Source organism: Malaclemys terrapin, chromosome 6, assembly GCF_027887155.1.
Source record: "Malaclemys terrapin pileata isolate rMalTer1 chromosome 6, rMalTer1.hap1, whole genome shotgun sequence".
NCBI classification, from domain to species: Eukaryota; Metazoa; Chordata; order Testudines; family Emydidae; genus Malaclemys; species Malaclemys terrapin.
The window spans coordinates 43,891,921-43,918,262 of record NC_071510.1 but is presented as its reverse complement, the minus strand read 5'-3'; the positions used below and the strand labels follow the sequence as shown (position 1 = coordinate 43,918,262).

The window sequence follows — 26,342 nt, the reverse complement described above, 5'->3', positions numbered from 1 at the left end:
CACTACAGAATTATGTCGACCTAACTTACGTTGTCAGACAGCCACCGCCATTATTAAATCACTTGTGTGTGTGCACACTTGGCTTCTTGTGTTGGTTGTGCATGTCCTCACCAAGAGCACTTGTAGCATTTGTTTTATCAGTGTGGGGCATTGTGGGATGGCTCCTGAAAGCCAGTAACAGTTGACATAAGCAACACAGTGTCTACACTGACACTTGGTCAACCTTATTACAGGTGTTACTAAATCAGCGTAGAGAGGCACTTCCGTTGCTGGGAGCCAAATTTAAGTGAAGACATTTCCACAGCTAGGTTGACACAAGTCTGCTTATGTCGACCAGCCCTGTAATGTAGACCAGGCCTAATAAATAACAATTAGATCATGCCCCATCCTTGATTGACCATCACCTCATTTGGGCTGAAATCAGAACCCACCCCATCACCAGGCAAAAGTATCATACTGGTCCACTCACAGAAGCTCATGGTCCAATTCTGAAACATCCTTGCAAGAAACTCTGTCCACTAAAATGCCATATAATAGAAGATCTAATGAAATACTATCACCACAGCCACTGTCACGCTAGCACCAAAGCCTACACTCCTTGCCCCCACAGACCCCAGGGTTCTCAGATGACCTGCGATAGAAGAAACAGAAGGAATAAAATTCAAGCATTGGTGGCAGAAACACAAGTGGAGATGGAGATAGAATTCTGCACAAGGAGCTGCTCATTGAAACTAGCGTGACTTTGTAGTATTGCTGGAATGGAGGCTGCATCCAATGTGAGCTCCTACATGTGGGCAACCTGCAAGACAACTGATGTAAAAAATTATCCACTGCTGGAGAGTAACAGTGGAAAAGGTGGGCAGAGTGTTATACAGTGAGGGGAATTCAAACTTTTGGCACAGAAAGATACTGTGTCCCTCTCTGATAGTTCTTAAAAGGTACAGGTGAATAATCCAATGTAGACAAATAATGTGGCACTATTCCCACATAAAAATTTTATTAAAATACAATTACCCCCATTCAGAAATGAACGCTAAAGTATGGTCACTAATCTCCAGGAAACAAGAGTCCCTGCCATCCTTTCCTTGCCATTCTGATTCAGATGGGGTTGGGCCGCTCAAACATTGATCCCACCTGGCACATGGCCATTCTTTTGACAATACCTTCTTTTTGCCTTCAGGCTTCAATTTGAAAATGGTTAACTTATTGATCATAGTTGCCCTGTGAAGTTCTGCCAACAGCATGTAGAATGTGCAGATGCACCTCAATGGCATCTGTGCGGAGTGAAAAATAAACATTTCCTTTGGACTAGCATTTTGCCACTGTCCTGGGGCAGGAACTGTCTCTTACTACATGTTGAACTGTGCTTAATGGGTCCCCAATCTCAGCTGGGACCACTAGCCACTACTGTAACACAAATACTAAATAATAATATTAATCAATAATGAACAGGTAGCTGGGTGGTTCTGCCCCACCCCAAGGGAAGGTTTAGGATGGTGCACACTACTCCCCTTTCCACAGCTGGTCAGCTCAGTAGTTTGGTACAGATGGGCAAGTGTGACTTATGACTATGTCTCTCATCTGCTCCCTTTGAGGCAATGTTCACCACTGGGTCCTAGAGAGCAGATTCTGAACTACAATTGTACTTGTTCACTGGACAAGATGCAGAACAGAAGGAAGGCGCCTCACCTCCCCACAAAAACCTGCAATAGGGCCAACAGCCAATCTGACCCTTTATGATTTGTTTTAAATCTGTGCAATATTTGCTTCTTATTTAGCAGTGACCCTCTGCTTATAACAGATGCTTTGTTTGTTTGTTTGTTTTTTCTCTTTAGATTTTCCTGGAATACTCTGATGTTGGTGCTAAATTTGTGTTTGGTGAAAAATATACAGATCATTTATTTGCCTTTAAGGTAAACAGCTATTATATATGTTGTATTTTACATATAGTTGACCACAAAAAGAGTTTAATTGGAAAACATATTCCATGTATGATTTACATGTATGAAATTACCAATGGGAGAGGAAGTGTCCAGGGAACAATCTCCCCAATAAGATGTGACCCACACTATGAAAAAGTTGGGGAACTGGGGATTAAACTTGCTATTTAATGTTATGCATTTGTTTGCTCTAAATTTATTTAATCCAGCTGCAGCAATTTACATTTTTGATAGGATGACAGTATTAGCAGACACGTTTTCAAAATGGAGGCATGACAGGATACAGGGTCTTAACTGGTCAGTGGTAAGCACAGGGTTAACTTCTGCCTATTTTATCCTCCCTCCCACAAGTACTCAGGGAAAGATGCCAGTACTGAGATACCATGGAAATAGGCATCTTATAAATACCATGGATAGGTGGAAAGAATTAAGAGGAGGCAGGGTTGGAGGTTGCAGGCCAATAAGGTCCATCATTAGGAAGGCAAGAAACTCCGTAAAAATAGCTGTTTAGAGGACAAAATGAGAAGCTGTTTTGAATTAAGCATTTTTTTACCCAAGGCTCTCTCTGCAGCTCATCACAGGTCAACAGTACTTCCTTTCTTTGAAAGAGCTGACAGTTAGGCAAGTGATCTTTCTCCTTTCCCTTCCTGAGAAGATAGGTTGGGAAATGGGCTATCACTGATCCCATTGTTCCAGGAGATAAGAAGCTGAAATGTCTCTCTATCCAAACTCTTATACCTTCTCTCTCCCATAGACTGAGGTGATAGCCCAGACTGGAATTATTCTCATTTAGCTTTCTAGCTATATAAGACCAACCTGGTTTGTTTCTTTTGGAGACGATAGTTAGTGCACTTTGAACACAAACACTGAGTGATAAAATCCAGTCAGGGGAACACTGTGTTTTCATACTTGACCCGCTGAATCACTCTGCCACCTTGAAGGCCCAAGGTACACATAGTACACAATTCATGAGAAATTGTACGCTTCTGTTTCCATGCACAATTCTCATGATTGTACATTTATAGTGGGTTATTACTAAGGATAATTAGAAAAATTTAGAAAAAAAATCAGCAAAAGGCCCCAAAATTTCAACAAAAACCAGAAGGGAAAAAAAATTTCTTTCAAATATTTTTTTTTCAGTTTTCCAACTCTCTCTCACTTTTACACCGTCAGGCACCTAAGTGACCATTTCCATGCTCAGTCACTGTATGTTTTGTGAAAGCATGATGAGTGCATTGCACAAATAAGAGTTTGATTCACATGGAGCTATAGCCTATTTTTTAAAAAATGCTCCAGCTGTGATTAAGGCATGTTGTGGACTGATATGTTAGTTAGGGCTACATTTTCAAAAGTTTGCATGTGTTCAAACATCCATATGTGCCTTTTTCTATGGGATAAACTGGAGAAGGACACACATGGAATTTTTAAAGTGTGGATTGGATACTAGCAGAATATGTTCACACTGAAGGACAGACAAGTCAAAATGGGCTGCATGGTTGATGTGGCCTCAAAACTGTGCGTATGCTGCTTATTTTCAGAATTGCACATGGCCCAGTTTAGGAATATGCATGTTAATCATGTGTCAAGCAGGTGCCAGCCTGAAAGTGATTGGGTCTCCCATCAGCCCTCCATTGGCCTATGGACCACCTACTGTAGGCCAAAAAAAAGCAGCAGCTGGGACACATTGGTGCTTCTTATCCTCCCTCTGGCTGATCATCAATCTGGTTTATCTTGGATTTTGACTTCCTCCAACTTGAGTAAAAGATAAATTTAAGGAGACAGACCCAGCCAGTCCATTTACCTCCTGCATATTCCAACCCTTGCAATATTTTTTCCAGTGCTTGGGTATAAAGCTGGTCAAAAGTGATATTACTATCTTCCATTCTTTGTGAGTGGAACTCTAATGCACTGTATTTTGCAGTAGCTTCAAAAAGATGATGAGGTACCACCCAAAACTGTGTTGGCCCAGGAGAGGGGGGGGGAATGAGCAGGATAATTGGATTGCCCCTTTGCAATAACCCAGTGCCTGCAATGAGACTCAATGTCCAGACCCCAACTTTGGCTGCACACAGTTCTAATCAGATTGCTAATTAGAGTGAGTGCATGCATAAAACTTTGTACATAGCTATCCTCCTGTGCACACAGAAGAGCACATCCCTATATACATGGGCAAGAGTAATTGAAAATGTGGACTAGGATTTATCCTCTGCAGTCATATTCACTAAATACACAAAGAGCAACATTTTCAAAAGCAGATACCCAAGATATGCCCACAAAATAGGCAGGCACAGGTAAAAGCAGTAATTACCCATACAAAATATGTATATACATGCAGAAAATGGTTACTTTTAAATGCATACTATTGCATATTTGTGTGTATACATGCATATTTTTCAGGCACAATGTAGACCTATTTTTGAAAATATAGCCCAGATAGTCAAGATTAAACCCATTATTTAAATATTTATTCTCACAAACAGAGATGTTATAAATATCATCTCTGTAGGCAAGTGATGCTACCCTTTTCCCAGCTCCATAAAGTAAGATCACACCCAATTGCCTCTTGACATAAGTAAAGATAGATCAGCTAAAACTTACTTGTCAGAATTAAATCTTTTATACTTCTTTAGAGATGAAATGTTATTGGATTTTGGTTATTTTGACTGCTTGCTCTTTATTTATGCCAAGAGCTTTCTGGTTCATTAAGTATAAGGGGCTAGTTTGAATGGTTGAGGTTGGAGAATCTTCCAAAGGTTTCAAACCTAGAATGCACCTATACATCATCTGCCACCTGCTTCTTATTTGGGATCTTATTGTGCAAGATGCTGAGCACCACAATGCCCAGCTTCCACGGGAGTTCTGAGTACTCAGCATCTCAGGGTCATGCGCTACATACACAGTCAAATGACACTTCTATAGGTCCAAAGGTGATTTCTCATATTTATCAGAATTAGTAGTCGATGTGTAACAGTGTGGCTAATCAAAAACACATTATAAAGGCATAACAACGAGATAGTTCTATTTTCTTTGGGGGTTTATTACACTAATAGCTATTAATGTAACATTCGTAGCTGACAGACATGAAATCGTAAAAAGCTTTTTGAGACTTACTTTTTCCATTTAGATGTTCACTTTTATTTAATTTATTCCTGGTTTAGAACTTGTCTGCACAAGGAAATTATTCTGGTATATGGTAGAATGTAAATTTAAAGTGCTATGTTTATACTAACATAACTCCCTATGAGGACTCTTGTATTCTGGTAGATGAGTGTCCAATGAGTTATACTGGTATAACTATAGTGGTTTAACGACACCAGTATAATTATACTGGTATAACTGGTGAAACTTTTCCACATAAACAAGCCCTTACTCACCTTCATGGGCATTAGCATAGCATAGTGGGCACAGGTAGAACAGGGCATAATTGAGGCTGAGTTCCAGCTTCTATTCTGACCTTCTTAACATTTGCTCATAACTAAGACTGTGAGTCTTTCACAGAGGTCCCGGAAAGTTAGGGATTCCGTGACTTTCCGGGACCTCCGTGACTCCTGTAGTGGCCAGTCCAGCTGACCCCAGGCAGCTGGTCCCAGGCACTACCCCAGAGCAGCGGTCTGGGAGCAGCAGCGGTGGCAGGGCCCCAAACCGCCTCCCCACCTGAAGCAGCGGCGGCAGCAGAGCCCCGGGCCACCTCCCCCACAGCAGCGGTGACAGGGCCCTGGAGTGCCTCCCCCCGCGGAGCAGCAACTTCCACCCTAATTCTCCCCCTCCCCCAGAACAGCAGCATCCATGGGAGTGCCATTTAATTTTATGCATAAAATGTTTAATGTTATCCATAAAAGTCATGGACAGGTCATGGGCTGTGATTTTTTGGTTATTGCCCATGACCTGTCCATGACTTTTACTACAAATACCTGTGACTAAATCGTAGCCTTACTCATAACTTTCTCTTATGTATTCTCTTTGGGCTGACATTTTTCGTGCATGGTTGCAGCCTAGAAAGTAAGGGGGGAGGGCATACAGGAAAAATCTCCCTTTTATCTCTGATTCAGGTAGCCATACACTTGCAGAACCACAAATGAGTGGTGCACAGAAAGAAGAACTACCTGGGGGCCCGAGAAGCACGACGCTTGGTGTCTGCCCTACTCCTCCTGCTTTTTCTAGCCCAGTTTCATGCAATCAGTGCATGTTTGCTCCCTGGTGAAGAACAGAGGGGAGCATCTGACCTTTTATTGTCACATACATTTCACAGTCTAACTAACCCAACAAAGGAAAGGAAAGGAAAGGAAAGGCTGATACTGTACCCTTAACTTGGCCTGCTGTGCATAGATTTTTCTGTATCTACAATGTATGTGACTGCCCCCTATTTAGAGAACCCTGCAAGACCTAGGCATATTGGTGAGAATTAAGGCTGTTATTCCTTCATTCAAAACAGCTCTGCTTTTGCAGCCCCCCTAACGTTAACATAAGGGCTTTTTCTTTGTGTTTGTCTAATATGGGCCAGTGAGCACAGCACAACTGAGACATCAGGGTGGGTGCAACATGTAAAAATAGTTTATCACATACTGCATGTAGTTCAGTTCTTCTGGGTCACTCTAGGGAAGGAAAGTCTGACATTTTCAAATTGACTCCTCCATGCTCTAGATAAAAGCTAGCCTGGGTATGACAGGTCATCTCAGTAATTAGATACATGCTAATTGGTTGTGTGCCACTTTCTGTTGAAGACATTGCCACAAAAGTTGCTATCATATTAAATAATCAGGGAGTGATTTTTTAAAAACTAACTCGCTAAGTTCCATACCCAATCAAGGGTGCAGATGATCACAATTGGAAAATCCTGACTTGTGGGAACAAAAACTGCACCTGTAATTGTCTTCAGGTACACAACGGGAAACCCCTTTTAAAACTCAGTTTCTTAAAGTCAGTTTGTAAAGTGATTTTATCAGGGACAAGCCTGTAACAGCATTGGCCACTGACATGTGTAGTGAGAATGACAGAGGAGTAGCAAGTGTCACATCTTAAATGGCACGTTCTTTCTTTCCCTCTCCAACTTGTCACATACTCCCACAGCTACACTGAAACCTTCTGCCTCCAATTAGGCTGTGAGAAAGGAAAGATATTTGCTTGTAATTTTGATCATCTGCTACTTGAGGTTGGAGGCCACCAGGCTTCTTCCTCTCCCTGCAGTGCTTTCCTGATGGATAATCATGTTCCTAGAATCTGAGGAATTTCCATCTAACTGCATCTCTTGTAGGGATACAAGTTTAAGTATAGAATATGTGATAAGAAGAAAGTTGGGACCCATTGTAAGGATTATGCCTAGAAAAAGAGAGTGGTGGCCGTTTGATGGTTTATTTGATCTCACTTCTGTGATACTTCTCCCTAATTCCTGAACCCTCAATGCATCACAAGCTAAAGTTCCCCTGACTGTCAGCTAGTATCAATTTAAATGATTAAATGCATTAGAGGAACAGGGTCAAGCTAGAAGTATCCCAATAGTAACTCTTTTGAAGGGCAGAGGCAGTTATGGCTATGAGCCATATTAATATATTTTGAGAGAGGGTATTTTTTGAACTTCATCAGTATAAGTTATGATAGTAACTTTCCTCTGGAGAATTAAGAATTGAATTTATTGACAAATACTTTAGTACTGATGCATTTGATTTTTTTATCCTTTTTTTTACTCTGTTATGTTCATTATTTATGATGTGTGACTCCTTCAATTGTACAATTAAAAAGCTTTCTGGCGTTAGGGGTATTGGTTTAAACATTACTAATCTCTCTGGCTTATCGTGAACCTGTACTGAGAGGTTTTTTTCCCTATTACATACTAGCATCGAAATGTTGAGTTCCTGCGTGTTTAAGATATATACAAATGATCTCATTTTAATTCAGGATGAAAAACAAAAAGCAGCTAATTACCTGTCAGACTGTGGACCATGCATGTGTTACTCCATTTGTGATTCTTTTAAACTGTATGTTTAAAGAAAGTTCTTTTCCTTCAATTTCACTTCCATACAATGAATAAATCCCCGTAGAGTTACTTTTAAGGAACTTAGTGACTCTGCTCACTGCTGCAAAGCTCAAACATCCAACACTGACATAATCAGTGTTACAAGGGGAGCAGATAATAATCACCTCAATAATGACAAGAAGAGGACTTTGTTAATACTGTATATGTTGTTAATCTACAGTTAAACTAGATGGGAGTGTGATAAGCAAGTTGCCCTTGATCTTGTGAATGTCAGGTCAACATGGGTCCAAACCAAAACCTTTGATCCAAACCCTCTCAGACTTCTGGGAAACTTGGATCCAGATCTAGACCTGAACCTTTTGTCTGCTCCATAAATCTATAAAGATCCAAATTAAAATTTTCCTTTCATTCATACATACAGAACAAGAGTAACATGGCTTTTGTAAAGGGAAAAGGCCTCACCAGTCTATTAGAATTCTTGGAGGAGGCCAACAAGCATGTGGACAAAAGTGAACCAGTTGATACAGTGTACTTGGACTTTCAGAAAGCCTTTGACAAGGTCCATCACCAAAGGCTCTTGAGTATACTAAACAGTCATGGAATAAGAGGGAAGGTCCTCTCATGGATCAGTAACTGCTTAAAAGATAGGAAACAAAGGGTAGGAATAACTGGTCAGTTTTCACAAAGAAGAGAGGTAAATAGCAGTGTCCCCCAAGGATCTATACTGGGACCTATGCTGTTCAACAGATTCAGAAATGTTCTGGACAAGGGAGTGAACAGTAAGGTGGCAAAATTTGCCAAAAATACAAAATTACTCAAGATAGTTAAGTCCAGAGCTGACTGCGAAGCGTTACAAAGGGATCTCACAAAACTGGGTGACTGGGCAACAAAATGGCAGATGAAATTCACTTTTGATAAGAGCAAAATAATGCACTTTTCAGTTTAGAAAAGAAATGACTAAGGGGTGATATCATAGAGGGTCTATAAAATCATGAATGGTGTGGGAAAAGTGCATAAGGGTGTGTTAATTACCCCTTCACATAAAACAAGAATGAGGGGTCACCCAATTAAATTAATGAGCAGCAGATTTAAAACAAACAAAATGAAGTACTTTTTCTCACAACGCACAGTCAGCCTATGGAACTCATTGCCAGGGGATTTTGTGAAGGCTAAAAAGTATAAATGGGTTAAAAAAAGAATTAGGTAACTCCATGGAAGATAGTTCTATCAATGGCTATTAGCCAAGATGGTCAGGGACGCAACTTGATGCTCTGGGTTCCCCTAAACCTCCAAGTGCCAGAAGCTTCTGTCACTGGCTACTATCTGAGATGGGATATTGGGCTAGATGGGCTATCGATCTGACCCAATATGGCCATTCTTATGTTCTGGTTTAACAATGGGTAAATTTGGTTCCAGGTCTGAACTTTGCAATGCAGGTCCACTAAACCCCACATCTGAAACACATACAAAGTTTACAAAATTTTGATCCAGATATTTGCAGATGCTAATGTCCAGTAGGTATCAGAGTGGCTGACTACTGAGGTGCTTTAAACATGGCTTACAGCCAACCTGCAATATATTGTTATGAAACCGTTTCAAAACTATCACAGTTTGATCTGGAAAGTATCCAAATCCATGAAAAGCTATTCATCCAAACTCAACACATCTACATGGAAAACAACTCTAGGAGTTCCAGAGTAAAACAATTTCTGAACTGAATAGTTGAGGTTGAATGATTGAGCTTGCAAGATCTTTAAAAGATTTCAAAACCAGAATGTATCTCAAAGACAGTGGCCTTTTCTTTCAGACAGAGAAAAAAGAAAAACTCTTTAAAATTGTAAGTTACTTTATTTTGTGTTTCCAAATTAGGTCCTGCCAATAGTGGTTTTCTTCAGCACAGTCATGTCTATGCTTTACCATGTTGGATTCATGCAATGGCTCATTAAAAAGGTACAATGGCATGGAATTTTGTTAATGCTTTTTATTTGAGATATTCAAGTATTACACAGCTGTTGCAACCATAGAGTCAAATTGTGGCATTTTTAAAATTTAATATTTATCATTTTTAGGTTGGTTGGATAATGCAGGTTACCTTGGGGACAACTCCTGTTGAGTCCCTAGTAGCAGCTGGCAACATATTTGTGGGACAGGTGAGTTATGAAATAGAAAAACAGGCTAATACCCTTAATCACCCACCTATTAAAAGACAGAAATCCTGGACTGTAGAAAGTGAAATACCACTGTTTAATGAGCTTCTGTTTCCAATAAACATCCCTTCTGTGTGAAGTTAGGACTCTAATGCACCAGGTCAGGTGCTTGGTTTTTTGGAAGCCAGAATTCCATCAGTTTATAAATCAGCAATGACACGCAATCAGGTAAATTCTGAAGGTTATACTATGTTCACACATGAAGCTCTGGCATGAAGCTCGGAGACAGACCCTCTCAAGAGAGCACTAGACTAGTCTAAAAATAGAAAGAAAGCAACAAAAAAAAACTAATAGAAAATGGAAATAGGATAAGAAGGGGGGAAAGGGAACAGAAACAGAAAAGGACAAGAGAGAGAATGGCAAAAAAATAAGATAAGGGGTCAACTGTGTGAGGACATGGCCCAAGGACATATAGGACAATGGGGACTCCAATAAATAAATAAAAAAAACAGATTAGGAACCACTACATTAAAGCAACCAAGAAATTACCTTCAGCCAAGCAAGGTGGGTGTCCAGCACAATTGCACTACCTGAAAAACAGCATTTAGCCTTGAGAAAGCCCCATGCATATTCAGAGCACTCATCAGCACAAACATTAACTGTCTGATAGCACCAAAGTCACTGTGATTGAACCGTGTCTAGCATTAATTCATAAAATAACTGGTCACTCTATGAGGGTTTATACAGAAATTATTCATTTGACTGTTGCTTCTCATTTTCAGACAGAATCTCCTCTTCTAGTGAGGCCCTATTTACCGTATGTCACCAAGTCTGAACTCCACTCGATCATGACTTCAGGGTTCTCAACCATCGCTGGCAGTGTCTTAGGAGCATACATTTCTTTTGGGGTAAGGAGGGGGAAATAAATCATGAAAATATAGTGTGTGTTCAAATCCCCTTTACAAATTCCCCTGTAGCAGTCCTAATTCCCTTCAGGGTATTATGGATTCAAATTCAAACAGCACTTTGAATCACAAGGGTGTCTGTAGCTGAGATTCCTGACCTATAGTGGGTCTAATGCTTCCATCAATGTGTCCAGGGTTTATATGTGTAATTCCCATTATGACTACAAAGAATTATCAATCTTCATATGTGTATGGGAAACTAGAGCCATTGATTTGACCTTTAGTGCCGCATTCAGTAGCAGAAATGTTTACCTTGGTAATATAGAGATTCATCCAGCTCGAGTGCAGAGGGAATAATTGATGTATTTGTGTAGTTATATTTATAGTTTACATGCAGTAGGAACTGGCATAATGGAATATACCCATGGTTCAACTGCTCCAGGATCCTGGCAGTGACCTAAAGAAGATATTTCTGAGATTTATTATTATTAGTTATATGATGGAAGCACCTAAAGTTCCCATTCAGGATTGGGCCCCTTTGTACTAGGCAATCACATAAGACACTCCTCACCCCAAAGAGCTTACAATCTAACAGACAAGATGGACAGATGAGGGAAAGGGATACAACATACACCCAGAATGATCAGGATGACTGCGGAACTAACTTGATGTTTACAAAAACAACAAGGAGTCTGGTGGCACCTTAAAGACTAACAGATAGTCTGTTAGGGCTTGTCTATACTTACCGCGCTGGTTCGGCGGCAGGCAATCGAACTTCTGGGTTCGATTTATCGCGTCTTGTCTGGACGCGATAAATCGAACTCAGAAGTGCTCCCCGTCGACTCCGGTAATCCTGCTCGCCGCGAGGAGTACGCGGAGTCGACGGGGGAGCCTGCCTGCCGGGTCTGGACCGCAGTAAGTTCGAACTAAGGTACGTCGACTTCAGCTACGTTATTCACGTAGCTGAAGTTGCGTACCTTAGTTCGATTTGGGGGTTTAGTGTAGACAAGCCTCAGTCTTTAAGGTGCCACCAGACTCCTTGTTGTTTTTGTAGATACAGACTAACACGGCTACCCCCTGAAACTTGATGTTTGTCAACCCATTACAAATATACATTATAAGGGCAGGGGCAGTGAGAGGGAAATTGTTTAATAGGACTAAGGGAATAGGAAAAGGAAGGAAGCGATGCAAGACACTGCAGGAGGTGAGGAATGAAAAGATGCATGTGGGGCTGTGTGGGAGAGGGTGGAAAGAATATAGGCAGGAGGAGGTCAGGCCAAACAATCAAAAAGAAAAGAATGTCCAGAGTTCCAGCTGAGGAATGCAGTCTGCTGACATCACTGCTGTCCAGGGGCTTTGAGGCTACGGAGTCTGATTCTTACTCCTCCATTGCGGCTTTTGCCACAGCTTCTGCCAGTGGGAGTCATTGCTCCTGGAAGCTGGCTTCACTCTCCGGAGTGCTACTCTCCCTCTCCCTAGTCTACCTCGGTATTTGGGACTTAGTGCCACCAGAGTGGGGAGGGTGTTATCACCAGAGGTAAACAGGTGGTCTTCTCCAAACTATTCACTATTTTGTATCCCTGTATCGTACCTCTGCTTACTCTTCTCCCATATAAACAATGCTGGTTCTTTCAAGCTCTTCTTATATGAAATATCCTCCAGGTGTCTAATGATTTTCATTGCCTTTCTCTGGAATTTTTTTCTGTTTCTATGTTCTGTTGAGATTAATTGACCAAAGCTTATTTTCTGGCATCTGGAATTCCAGGTTTCAGCCTCCCATTTACTAACTGCTTCTGTGATGTCAGCACCAGCATCACTGGCTATCTCCAAACTATTCTGGCCTGAGACTAAAATACCCCAAGTAACTCTGAAGAGTGATATAAAAATGGAGAAAGGGTAAGTAGATCTATGCCTAGAAACAGCAATATACATAGGTCCTCAAATATTATGTTGATGAGAGCTGTACAATGCTTTTGCACACGTTACACTAATTACACGCTAAGGAAACCAAAAGTAAGTAGTTTCTGAACTCAGATGAAGAACAAACAGACAGAGCTGTACAGAGGTGTAGCTGTCCCACTGCCATTTTCACAGAGACAGAACTGCAAAAGTCCAATGCAATTCTACAGGTTGTTTTTCTATTTGTTTATTGTTGCCTTTGCTTTACTCAGAAGCATGTACTAAATGACTGTAAGCAAAAGTGAAGGCGGATGGATTATTCTGCAGACAAAAATCAGAGAATTCAGTGCATATAATTTTTGATCAAGAAAATCCCTGTGGAGGAGTGCAAAGAGGCAGAAAATACAAAGAGCCTCTCTTCATCAGCTTGCACCTCTGTGTAAGGCTTGACCTTGACCCTGTGGGGAGCATAGTGCCTACACCTTCATTCCTGCAGGCATGAGCAGTGCCCGGGCCTGATCCAAAGTTCACTGAAGTCAATAGAAAGAGTGCCACAACTGACTGCAGTAGGCCTTGGATTAAAGCCCCAAAGAGCCAGGGAAGAATGATGAGCATGTTCCACTCTTTCCAAGGATGGCAAAGCTTGAGGGCATCCTCAAGGTCACTTCCTAGGATCTCCTGGGAGGAATTCTGAATCTGCCAGAATTTCTCTTAGAGGCTTCATTCACATGGTGGCCCCTCTGCATCCCCTCCAGAACATCTGAGAGCACCAGGCGAGTGTCCAGTAATGTAAATAGCTAGTTTATAATCAACTGTAGTGTAACCTTTACTGTTTCTCGACTTGTCTGTGAACTGGAAAATGTCTCTAGTTTTCAGATTCTCTTTTTGTTTTTCTTGGTAAAGAGACTCAAAAAACCTGCTGGAAGCTGCTAGTCAGGGTGCCTCTGCCTCCATCCCACTGGTGGCGAACATTGCTGTGAACCTGATCGCCTTCCTTGCTTTGCTCGCTTTCATTGATTCAGCACTGTCTTGGTTGGGGAATATGTTTAACTACCCACAGCTGAACTTCGAGGTATTGTCCTCATAACTTTTTTTCATGATTTGTCTTTCTTTTAATCAAACATTGAATATTTAAATATATACTTCTTTTAAAAAGAACAACTCCTTTAAATCCCTGTATAACAAAATAATCTGTGAAAAATACCTGTTGCAATGTAAACATTCTGTAGCCATCCATGTCTATGACTTCACCCCAAAGAGGCTGCCATTTTGTGCAGAGTGAGTTTGCTTTAGCTCTCATCTGTGCCAGAGCTACCTTCAATGAATAGAAAAACCAGAAGAGCTATTTGCATGCACCAGCCACACAATTAACACTTCACTAAACACCCACAATGGCTTTCGTTTCAGACCACTGCACTGAATCTTTTATCCTTACCTAAGCAAAGCTTGTGAGGGTTATGTTACACAAGAAATGGCACAGCAGCACAATGATAGCATTGTAGTGTAAACATTTACTACATTAATGGAAGGGGTTCCTCCGACGCTGTAATAAATCCACCTCTTTGAGAGGTAGGTCAATGGAATAATTCTTCTGTTGACCTAGCAGTGTCTACACCAGGGCTTATGTCAGCTTAACTACATCACACAGGGTGTGAAATTTTTCACAGCCCATAGCAGTGTAGTTAAGGTGACCTAACTTTGCAGTTTAGACCAGCCCTTCCACAGGGAAAATGAGGTGTATCAGAAACTGTTTTAATTGGCAAGGTTTCGAACAGCACTTAGTTCCTAGTTTAGACAAAGTTTTATTTAAAAATGTGTTAGCTGAGTTTGTAGATTTTTAATTACAAGACTTACCTACATCATTTTGTTAGGCTAAGAGACTTTTTAAACTGGACGGTCTCTGGCCTGGTCTACAGTTTTTGTACAGGTATAGCTATTTCGGTCAGGGGGGAGGGGGGAAGTGATATTTTTTACCAAAATATTATAAGCCTAATGTGCACAACTGTACTGGTATAAAGGTGCCTTGTACTAGTATAGCTTATTCCTCTTCCCATACAGGAATAAGCCATACTGCTATAAGCACTTTTATATCAATACAAGGAGGGAGTATACGGCTTAACTGTACCAGTATAGCTAAAGCTGTACATCTTTTAAATATAGACAAACCCTTTGTCTACCCTAGGTGGTGGTCAACATAGTAATTAAAACATGTTAATTAACATATATTTTAACACTCATTTTCTCAGTGTAGCTACACCAGATTATGTCAGATGATAAATTAAACTTCCATCTCTCTTACCAATTCCCTGAACCACGGCCCCCATTTTAGGCCGCAATCCAACAAAGCTTTTAAGCATGTGTTTAACTTGAGGCATAAAATTAAACTATATGCTTAAGTACTTTGGTTGGATCTGAGCCTTAAATTGCTACTTTTGTGATAATTCAGGTAGACCTTACTATTAAAAATCCCCAGACTATTAGAGAGAGAGCAGCAAGATGCCAAGAACTATTTTTATATACTTTTTCAAAATATATATAGAAGTTTATTTTAAAGAATTTAGCAGATACCTTCATTCTTTGATTGACGTTTTCTCTTGTGATTAGCAAATATTTGCGCTTGTGCACCTGGCCCTTTTCTCTGTCTTGTATATTTTGCAGATCATTTGCGCTTATGTCTTCATGCCATTTTCTTTTATGATGGGGGTAGACTGGGAAGATAGTTTTATTGTCGGTGGACTCCTAGGTTACAAGACTTTCTTCAATGAATTTGTGGCTTATGAGCGTCTTTCAATGTTGATCCACTTGCGGGAGAAAGGTGGGCCCATGTACATTGGTGGCGTGAAGCAATATATGACCGTGAGTAACATTTTATAGTCTACTGATTTACTGGGCCCAATTCTTACCTGATGGCACTCCACTGATTTTAGTGGAATAACACAGGGTTGAATATGGCCCATTACTTTGACATTTTCTTTTGTGTTAAACCTCTTTTGATCTTTCCCCAACGGACCTCAGTTACTGAAGTTCATCCTTCTCCAGACCCGGCTATGTTCTTGCAGCCATGGCATCCTGGACTGTGAAGCATGTCAGATGTCACAAGCCAGACAAGGTCAGGCCTGGTCACTTCTAGGATTAAAGAACTCCAAGGAAATCCCAGTGTGCCACAGGAAGTGGTGTTAGAGACTAAGGTCTTGTCCCTATTGGGAATTTGTCCTGACTCTAGTACTGAATGGCCAGGCACAAATGTAGTTACACTAGTTGGAAGCCCAAGCTCATGGTTTGCACCAGTAGGGCCTGGCTTGGTTTCGATTGGTGGAATCAGGGCAAATTGCCAAGGTAGACAAGACCTAGTTAGGTGGCATTCTTCTTTCTGAGTGGAGCTGGTCAAATGAATTTAGACAAAACTTTTTCCCATCAAAATTTTCCCAATAGAATTTCTGGTCAAAATGAGAGAGAGAGAGCCCCATGCACCTCAGAATAGCCTGATGATTAGGGCATTCACTGGGGATGTGGGAGACCCAGGTTCAGAACCTGCTCTGAATCAGGCAGGGCTCTCTCATGTGTTTTTATGAAAAATGTCAAAAGTCTCATTTTTGTCCTGCATGGGAACAAAACCATATGTCAAAACCTCAAAATGTTTTCAACAAAACAGAATCCTTGTTTTCTGGCCATCCATCCTTATGAGCCAGTATTGAATCTGTGACCCAGTGTTGTGTGATACTGCAGGTGCCCTCTCTTCAATTAACATTTAAAATTGATATCTTAACCACTTATGGTCATTAAAGATCCCATGGAATATTTTCCAACAGCAGAGTTATTAACCAATTGTACACTAACAAAGAGCAGTATGTGGCTCTAAATCTCTGAGTGAACCTGAACTTTGAAAGATGGATGCTGTTGGCTACCTGCTCACATCTCACTTTATTATTATGCTCTGTGGCACAGAAGAGCTACTTTCACTGTTATTGGTTCATACAGGCAGTCAAACTAACTCTCCTTGGTAAAGAGCTTGAGATCCTCACGTGAGAAAATAATAATCATGCACAGCACTCATAAGAATTTGCATCCATAGGTTTCAAAGCACTTTGCAAAGTATCATTTTCCCCCTCACTGAAAGTAGATTTGAATAAAATAAATATCACGCATTTTACAGATGTAGAAACATGGGAGGCTCAGAGGTTAAGAGATTTTCCCAAGGTCATGGAGGGAGGGAATGGCAGAGCCAGGAATTAGTGATGCAACCACATACAAAGGTTGGAGAGAAGTGGGGAATCAAGGATGGGATTGCATTAGTCTTGCATCTGCATTGAGAGGGACATGTCCCCTTCATCCTCCTGAACCTATGCTGTGGTGCAAAGGATTATTATCATTACTGCAGGGGTTGGAAATTGCCAGTAGCAATTTTAAGTGTGACCTGATGGCTTGGACATGAGGGTGTTTGGGTTTTCAGATTTAACTTCTATTCAACCTCAGACCCCTCCAATATATCTATGTGCTCAGAGAGAGAGAGAGAGAGAGAGAGAGCACTCTGATGCATCCACCCCCACAGCCCATAACAACAAGGCTTCCTGTTTTTCAAAGCTAGGAGAGTACAAGTGAAGGCAGGGAAATCACAGGAAACAAAGCCGTTTCTAGGGAAAGCAGATAGAGTGAGTACTTGACAAGCATTCTCTTGCATATGTGCCACATGACTGCAAATACCTACAAATTGGTTCTCAGAAAACAGGAGCAGGAACAAAGGAGCTTCTAATCAACAGGAAACCTATGAGAGCTCTCCTCAGACTTCAGTGTGGGCTTAAAATGCAATTAATGGGGAAGGGATGCAGGGAGCAAAGCTTTCCATTTCCATGTTCCCTGCTTTCCCATACCTTTCAACTAGGTTGGCTTCTTCAAGGACTGTAGCCTAGTTTCACCCTCAGGAAGCTATCATATACCCTGCAAGTGGCTCTTGTCAGTGGAAAGTCCATTGAGGAAAGAGGTGAGCATCTGGAAATGGAAAGCAATACAAACTTCTCTTTGCTCTGAGGCCCACAGAGAGCAAGTGTTGCCCCAAAAGAAGATGACACTGGCCAGGGAGTAGGTATGGACAAGGGCAGCCAGGGGAGGCACTGATCCCGACTCTGCCCCTGGGGTTCCTGGGGAGCCCCAATAACAATTTAAATGTGCTCCTTTTCCCTGAAGGAAGCATTCAGCAAGTACCACCACCTGTCGTACCTCAGACTGAATGCCTCCTAAACTGCAGCATTTCCAGCTAGTGCAGGGGCCCTAAACCAGTTTGGACAATTAAACCCTCTGGGATTTTCAATCCCAATCCAGACAACCCTTTTAATCATCTGAATTTGAGCTGGGATGCATAAAGAAGGAAACCTCAAGAGAAGTAGAGAGGTTATTTTACCTCAGCACATCCTATCCACAATGACTTCAAGATCCCTTTCTTAAATGGTAACAGCTAATTTGACCCCATCATTTTGTATGTATAGTTGGGATTATGTTTTCCAATTTGCATTACTTTGCATTTAACACTGAATGTCATCTGCCATTTTGTTGCCCAGTCACCCAGTTTAGTGAGATCCCTTTGTAACTCTTCACTTTGGACTTAACTATCTTGAGTAATTTTGTATCATCTGCAAACTTTCAAACAATTGAATAATTTATTTTCTGTCTGAGGTGTGTGTTTGTTTATTTTTAGATCCATTCTGAAACCATTGCCACCTATGCCCTCTGTGGATTTGCAAATTTTGGTTCTCTGGGAATGGTGATAGGAGGACTCAGTAAGAACAATATGTTTTTCTCATTTTGACAATTTTTTTTGCTGTATAATTAAAAAGAAAACCACTCTGTGGTATACATTCTTGATGAACTGCAACACATCACCAAGACCCGGATTCTCAGCTGCATTAGGGCAGCTTTTGCCTCTCCCCAGTGTAAAGCTGCCCTACAGCTGAATGAATAAATCACCAAAGAGCTTTAGTGCAATCCTTGGGTGGTGTAACACTGCTGTGGCAGTCCCTATGCTCCACTCCTGTGGCTGGGGGTGTGGTCAGGGCAGTCCTATGCCCTGGCAGTCCTCTGCTGTTGTACCCTCCCTTCTTGGCCATTGACAGCCAGTGCTACACAGCAGACTTTGCACAAAATAAACCATTTCATTAGGTTCATAGTATTCTTGCTGGTATTTCAGAAAATATTGGTTTGCTTTCTGTAAGAACGCCAAAAGTGAATCAGTTTATAAACTTCCAACTTCCCTGTTCTTCAGGAGTATCAAAAAATTAAAAATGAACTTTGAAAAACAGAATGTACTGTTTAAAATAGGCTTACCTGATCCTATATAGGCTGTCTCCTGTCTGCTTTGGGTTCTGTGACAGCTCTGCTGTCAGAGAATGGTGCGTGCTGGGCCAACACAGATGAGCAGGAATCAATGGATGTGACAGTCTGATACAAGGGGGGAAAAGTGGTTTGACTGTGGTTGGTATCTATTAGCCAGCTTCAGTCGGGTATTCAGCACATATTGTTGAGGTAAATGGAAATTACATTTTTTATTTGCAGCTCACCTTTTAGTAGAAAGACAAATATGTATATACTTTGTGTTTGTATATCTCCCTGAGAATATCAGATTTATTTTACTTGCCCCTATTTGTCAGTACCATGATTTGCAATTTGCTTTTCTAGAGGATATGCTTCCTAGGAATTTCATCCTCTTTTTATTTGATTTTTTCTAATTTTCTTCCCAGCATCTATGGCTCCTTCCAAAAAAAGGGACATTGCTGATAGTGCCTTTAGGGCAATGATTGCTGGTACTGTCGCCTGCTTCATGACAGCTTGCATTGCAGGTACTGTGTATAAATTTGTAATATCCCTGACTGACCACGAGGTGTCAGCATGTTAGTACACTAATTTTATAACGAGATCATTCATGTTATCTACCTGTAAGTTACTCCTCGCTTTGAGGGGGTTAAAAGTTGTTAGTGAGGAAGAGCTCCTAGAATTTGGCATATAAAAAGACTTTGCCTAGTTTGTCTTTTACATCTAAGATATCAATTTTAAAATTTTTAGTCAACGTATAATTACTGATACATCTAGAAGAAATGATAATTACCAGTTACAGGTGAGTTATAGGACCTCCGCCACATCTTTATCCTGGTTTAATTTAGAACTAGAAGGCAAAGAAGAGGTACAAGAGGGGGAGGCATGGGGGAAATAGAGTACTTTTATTTTTTAATGGGCCTGATTCCATTCTCCGAGTGGGATAAATCAGGAGTCACAGCAGTGAAGTCAATGAAGTTACTCCAGTATAAGTGAAATCAGAAACTAGGCCTTTATTTTCAAAATCCCATCAAAATGTGGGTAAAAGTCTCAAGCTGAATCATGAGTTACAAAGAAATTACTATCTCCGAGGGGAAATGAAAAGAGGACGTAATATCAGGAATCATACCCCTGAAGGGGTTAATTCATTAGCCAGTTAGTGAGATTTCCAAAAAAAATCAGCTGTGATTAAATTGTGCAACAGTATTTTCCCCTAACTATCCCTCTTGCAGTTTCCTTTCTGAGCATGTAATATCCAGAACTGTCATTATCAAAATCAAAGAATTGATGCTTCTTTAGTTTAGACAGGATCTTGGTGCATAAATAGCACAGACAGATCATGTCCCAAATCAGAAAAGTCCACTTTTAAGTATATCAGTTTTTTTCATTATGGCCCCATGTAGCTCTTTCCATTTTTTGAAAGCTATGAAACTAGCTTAACATTACATGAGTTCTAAGCTCTCTGAGTTTTTGACAAATGACAACTTTATCTTGCATGGAAAAACCGAGGCATTAGAAAATCTTAGCAAATAGTGTAATTTGAAGGTCCTGGGTGACTAAGAACCCAGAACATCCATAGGCAAATCTGTATATACTAAAATCTATTGTGGAAAGAAAATTGTATTCCACCCACTTCTACCACAGTTAATGCTTTTCTTATGCCTAGAACAAATTCTGAGATCCAAGTAATTTCTGGTAACCCTATCTCATAGAACTGGAAGGGATGCTGAATGAAAAGGTCATTGAGTACAGCCCCCTGCCTTCACTAGCAGGACCAAGTACTGATTTTGCCCCAGATCCCTAAGTGGCCCCCTTCAAGGATTGAACTCATAACCCTGGGTTTGGCAGGCCAAACTACTGAGCTATCCTTCCCCCGATTTTCTGAGACTATATAGACATAGGACCAAGTCCTGAAACCCCATAGACATTAATGAACATGGTTCTCCTCAGACCATTTTATACCTGTGTATTTTATATTTTGGAAAATGCTTAGCAAAACTTAAAATTTATGCCCAAAGCTACCAAAACAATGGGCCTAATTCTCTGCTTACTTACCCTAATGTAAATCAGGAGCGACTCCATATTAGTCAACAAAGTCACACTGACATGAAACCAATATGAGAGGAGATTTTAGGGTAAAATTTCAGAAGGGATTACGTGACTTAGAATTTTCAAATGTATTTAGGTGCCTAAAGATGCAGATAGTCACGTAGTGGAATTTTCAAAAGTGCCAAAGCAGGTTAACCACTTAACTCCCATTGATATTAGGCACCTAAATCGTTTTGAAATTTTGACCCTTAGGAACCTAAGTCCCATTAGATTCCTAAGTAATTTAGACACTTTCAAATATTTTATCCTTAGGCTTAAGCTCCCTATAAATTCATGGGCCACTGACTGCCATGCTCAAATTCCAGTCACTGTTGGTCTCTCAGAGACTATGTCTACACTTGGAAATGGGCTCATTCCTCCCAGGTCATGTAGATATATTTGCCCTAGCTCTCATTGAGCTAGTGCACTAAAAATAGTAGCATAGCAAGGGGTCGCACAGGCAGCAGGGAGCAATGGCATGGGCTAGCCATGCTGAGTATGTACCCTGCCGCTACTCACTGCTGCCCATGCTGCCCCAGCTACACTACTATTTGCAGTGCATTAGCTCAATGGGAGCTAGCGTGAGCATGCCTGTGCAGGCAGGGAATCACACCCCTAGCTCCAAGTGTAGACACACCCATACAGCCCTGATATCACCATCACTAAAAAGGTTTCCCTTCCCAGCTTGCAGGAGATAAACCCTCGAAAGGTTAACTGATACGTAAGAACTTATTTGAAAAATGACATCACTCAGTGCCTAGCAAGAAGTGAGAGGAAGGCAGACAGCTGTCCACTAATTTTTAAAGAGAGATTATTTCAGAACTGGAACAAAGGATTTGATGTGTCTGAAATGAATGAGCTTCACCCAGAATCTGGCCTCTCCTGTTTCAACAGCATTGTATGTCATATGATATGAATGGGAGAAACTGTCCATCACTCGTCTCTGAATTTAGTGTGGTATCTTAGGCTCTGTATTCAGGAAAAAAGGAATATTCTTACTTTACATTAGCTAACGCGTGGTAACTAACACGAGGTAAAAAATCCTAATGAAGACACAGCTGTTTATAGTAGTTTCACATGAGTTAACCTTTACTTTGACCTGCTAATTCCTCTTTAACCTACAACTTGCCTTGTCATCACTAGGATTTTACCTCATGTTAGTTACCACGTTAGCTAACATGAGGTAAGAACACATCTCTTTTCCTAGTGAAGACACCCACCTAGCAATTTCTATTATTAAAGGAAACTGACTACTGTATTCAATTTCCAGGAATATTATCTGTACCGGTTGTGGAGGTTCCATGCCATATTTTATTAGGGGATGCCTTCAATGCAACAAATTTGCCAAGCAACACCACAACACCAATAGTTGGATGCTGCCAAGATCTCTTTAACAGGTACTTATGAGCTCATCATTCTCTCTCATAGTCATTCTATGAAGTCAATTATTCCCCAGGGCTGCTGTATTTTCATGGCAATCTTTTAGGAAACCGTGGTAAATAAAGGCATAAGTAATAGAAATATAAGGGGGGCGGGGAATCAATATCCACAGACATTGCTTTGGAGCCAAAATAACATTTTCCATTGTAAATAACCAGAACAATGCATGTGGTGCCTCAAAAATATGGAATATAAGAGTTGCCGTCTAGAGCATATGTAACTTTTTCACTCACTTGGGCTCTTTAGCTTTGCATTTGGACATCCAACAGCCTGATTTTATTTTGAATATCTGGGTCTGTCTCCATCCACTGGCTGCAGGTGATTTTTGCACGCCTCAAAGAAATTATTTTAACTCTGTTTGTTTTTCTTGTAATTGTGCATTTCCTCTCTATCAGATATCAAGTAGAGATGGGACAGCTGAGAAGTTCAGAACAAAATGTGAAATTCAAGTGAATTTTAGATCTGGAACTCTCATTTACATCATTGTTTTGGTGGTCACATTTTTGACCCAGAAGCACATGTCCCCAAAGTCTGAGTATTATTGGATCTCTAAAACTACTAAAACCTTAAGTATTTGAACTACCACAGTACATGACCATAACCATGTATCTGAGATAGGCCAGGGTCTTTTCCTCCAGCAGTCTGTGTGTCTGGTTAAAAAGAGAATATCTTTTCTTTAGAAAATATTGTAAACATTTGAACCAAAACAGGTCTAGAGGTAAATTGTATATTTATATAACTTTCCATAAAATATTTAGGGGGACAAAGAAAATAAAGATATTAAATAAATAAGGAGTATATTAAATCAAATTTAGATTGTGACATGAGGCAACAAAGGTCTATGTTTTCTGCGTTATGGCAGGCACATATTTTATTCACTCTAATATGCCTTCTTTTCACTTCCACAATAAATCTATTCTCTGTTAAGGATCAAGGGTCTGATTCTTTATGCTCTTACACAAATGTAAATCAAAGGAACCTTATGGTCCCTTCATCGTCCACTCCAGGTTTCTCTGGGGGGGGGAGAGAATGTACCCCTTGTATAATTGCAATGATGACTGAGAAAGACTTTAGGATAAATCATAGAAACACTTCCATAAACTTGGTTTAATATAGTCCTTATTTATCTCATATCTTTATTTACTTTGTCCCACTAAATCTTTTATGGAAAGTTATGCAAATATACAAAAAAAAACCCAAATATACAAAAATAATTTATAAAGTAAATACAGTATAGATGCTGCTGTAATGTAGCCTGGCTGTATTCTCAGATCCTCAGCTGGTGTAAATTGTACTAACTCCACTGACTTCAATGGAGCTATGACAATTTACATCATCAAAGGCTCTGCCCCTCTGTCTCAGCCTCTGCTATTCATTCCTGTCCCTGCATGCAAGAGTCTGGAAATGTGCAGAGTGTCCTGCAGGATTTGTGGCAACTTAAACTTCCAGCTGAAATTTCTCTCTTTCTAATACAGATCTAGGTCACAGTCCTAACATTAATTTTCTATTTTTGTTATTTTAAGATTTCTAAATATGTTTCTAGCTTGGATGACTTTATATGAAAAGTAGCTTTCAATATTGCATATGCAATGGGAAAGGTGACCATATTTTCAAAATCAAAACCTTGTACGCTTTTATGATGACATTTTTATGGTTACATAAACTCATAGGCAAAGTACACAGTTTTGGTTTTTTAAACTAATATGTTGGTGCCATTACCACCAGCTTCTTCTGACTAAATGCATATTACTTGGAGTGGAGGACTTTTTCCTGTCTGAATGAGTTTATCATAAAACAGTGAACAGATGTGGCTAACGTTTACTTAGAGCAAAAAATCCAGCTCTCCTGGGATCCTCTCTCATTGGCATATTCCATTCACTCCAAGCAATGTTCATCACACTGAATGTTCATTCCACTTGATTCTTTGTTCCTGGTAAACACAGAGCAAGTTCTACTCAGTATAGTGATATTTAGCAGACAGTTTGAAGATTAAAAAAAAATCTGATTGAAAAAATGAAACAGTGGAATGTTTCAGTTGTCCTGGAAGAATTTCCTGGGGCACAGGAATTTCCTATGGAAACCTGGGACTGCCCCAATAAAACCAGGACATATGGTCATTTTAGCATTGCAGGGGTTTAGAACTGTCTATTTTAAGTCCCATTTCAAGTATGATAATTTAACATTCTAAACCCCCTGGCCAAAATATGTATATTGTGAAAATAAACCTGACTTCCTTTTTTTCCCCCTCCTTCACCAGCACCAGTGCAAACAATTCTCAAGAGATCTTCTTAGGAGGAAACTACAGCCTAAACTCCTTGAGAGGATGTTGCCAAATACTGGAATCTCCCACTTTTAATTGCAGTTGGACCACTCCATTATTTTGAACTGGGACCAGTCATAACCAAGAGGCTGGAATAAGGTCACATCTGTTTGTTGGACAGGTGGAAAGGAATTAAGAGTGGAGACATCTTTTTCTGCTTAAGGAATGTGCAATAGTTTGAGCCTTAGTTTCCTTTCACACCAGTACACTCCTTTGATTTGAGTGGAATTACTCCTAAATTACTCTGGGGTAAATAAAAAGACAACCAGGCCCAGACAACCGGATCAGTTCTCCAGTCATGAAATCAGCCTGAAGAGAATGTCAGACCTACCATCATGGGCCTAGCTGCTGGATCTGATTCCCCTCTCTCTTGCGCCAGTATAAGTCAGGGTAACTTCACTGAATTTGATGGAATCTGTCTAGTGTAAAACTGCTGTGAGGAGAGAATCGAGCCCAGTGCCTTGGTAGCTGTTCAGTTTTGATTCATAATTTTCCCGTGTTCAAAATTGTCATCTACTGCCATTGGTATTTCTTCTTTTTATAATATTGAGTCTAAAGTTTTTTACTATGCTAAGACAAATGACCTCGTTTGCTGTCTGAAATCTCTATAGCAGGATTCTTCGTGCTCTTGCAGAAAGATGGTAACTATATAATTGGAAAGGTCCAGTTGTGACTTAATTTCCAAATCAGATGAGATTCCAGGTGAAATTCATTGTATTATCACTACTGGTTCCTTTGTTATTGCAATTCTGGGGTCTGATTCTGGTATTACACCAGGCTAAATCAGGAGTAACTCCATTGAAATCAATGGAGTTAAGTTGATGTAAATCCTGTGTAAATGATACCAGAATCAGGCCTCTGCTCTGTAGGTCACTGACATGGGGAGAACATCTGTGAGTCTTGAACACTGAAATTAACCATGAAAAAAGAATAATCTGTCAGCATTACAAAAAACCTTCTTTTGGGAAAACTAGCTAATTTTATTTGTCATCTGTATATATTTTATTAAAATGTGTTGAGATTAAATTGACAGAGCAAACTAAAATATTTTATGCCTTTTCATAATAAAGCTATTCTAAATTTGAGAGATCTGGGCTTTTTTAATTGTTATTTAGAGAAAATATGATAATTAGCCTATGTCGAGAATTTTCTTTAAAAAAAATGAAGAGTATATGTGTCATGATTTTTTTAGGCTTTATTCTTTTCACATGATAAGTTACACCAAGGTCTTTTGAGCCTGAAAACATTTTCATGGAGTTTACTTTTTTAAAGCTTGTATATATTTCCACAGCACAAGACTATGTTAATGCCAAAGATGTTACTATAAAGCTA

At 40.2% G+C, this 26,342-nt stretch overlaps 1 protein-coding gene across 3 annotated transcripts in view; it reads left to right on the top strand.

Annotated features, from left to right (window-relative positions):
- Nucleotides 1-26,095, top strand: part of SLC28A3 (solute carrier family 28 member 3) — a 64,159-nt gene extending 38,064 nt beyond the window's left edge. Inside the window, exons 8-18 of one of the 3 annotated variants that reach the window (XM_054032591.1) lie at nt 1,836-1,913; nt 9,781-9,861; nt 9,981-10,061; nt 10,841-10,966; nt 12,729-12,859; nt 13,766-13,934; nt 15,521-15,718; nt 18,552-18,633; nt 19,591-19,689; nt 22,521-22,647; nt 24,948-26,095. In XM_054032591.1, the coding sequence (XP_053888566.1) occupies nt 1,836-1,913; nt 9,781-9,861; nt 9,981-10,061; nt 10,841-10,966; nt 12,729-12,859; nt 13,766-13,934; nt 15,521-15,718; nt 18,552-18,633; nt 19,591-19,689; nt 22,521-22,647; nt 24,948-25,074 (1,299 nt within the window). In that variant the 3' untranslated portion in view covers nt 25,075-26,095. Of the gene's footprint in view, nt 1-1,835; nt 1,914-9,780; nt 9,862-9,980; nt 10,062-10,840; nt 10,967-12,728; nt 12,860-13,765; nt 13,935-15,520; nt 15,719-15,877; nt 18,634-19,590; nt 19,690-22,520; nt 22,648-24,947 lie in introns of those variants that run through there. The other 2 variants (XR_008445467.1, XM_054032592.1) reach the window with 2 other exon arrangements.
- Nucleotides 26,096-26,342: the final 247 nt, after the last annotated feature.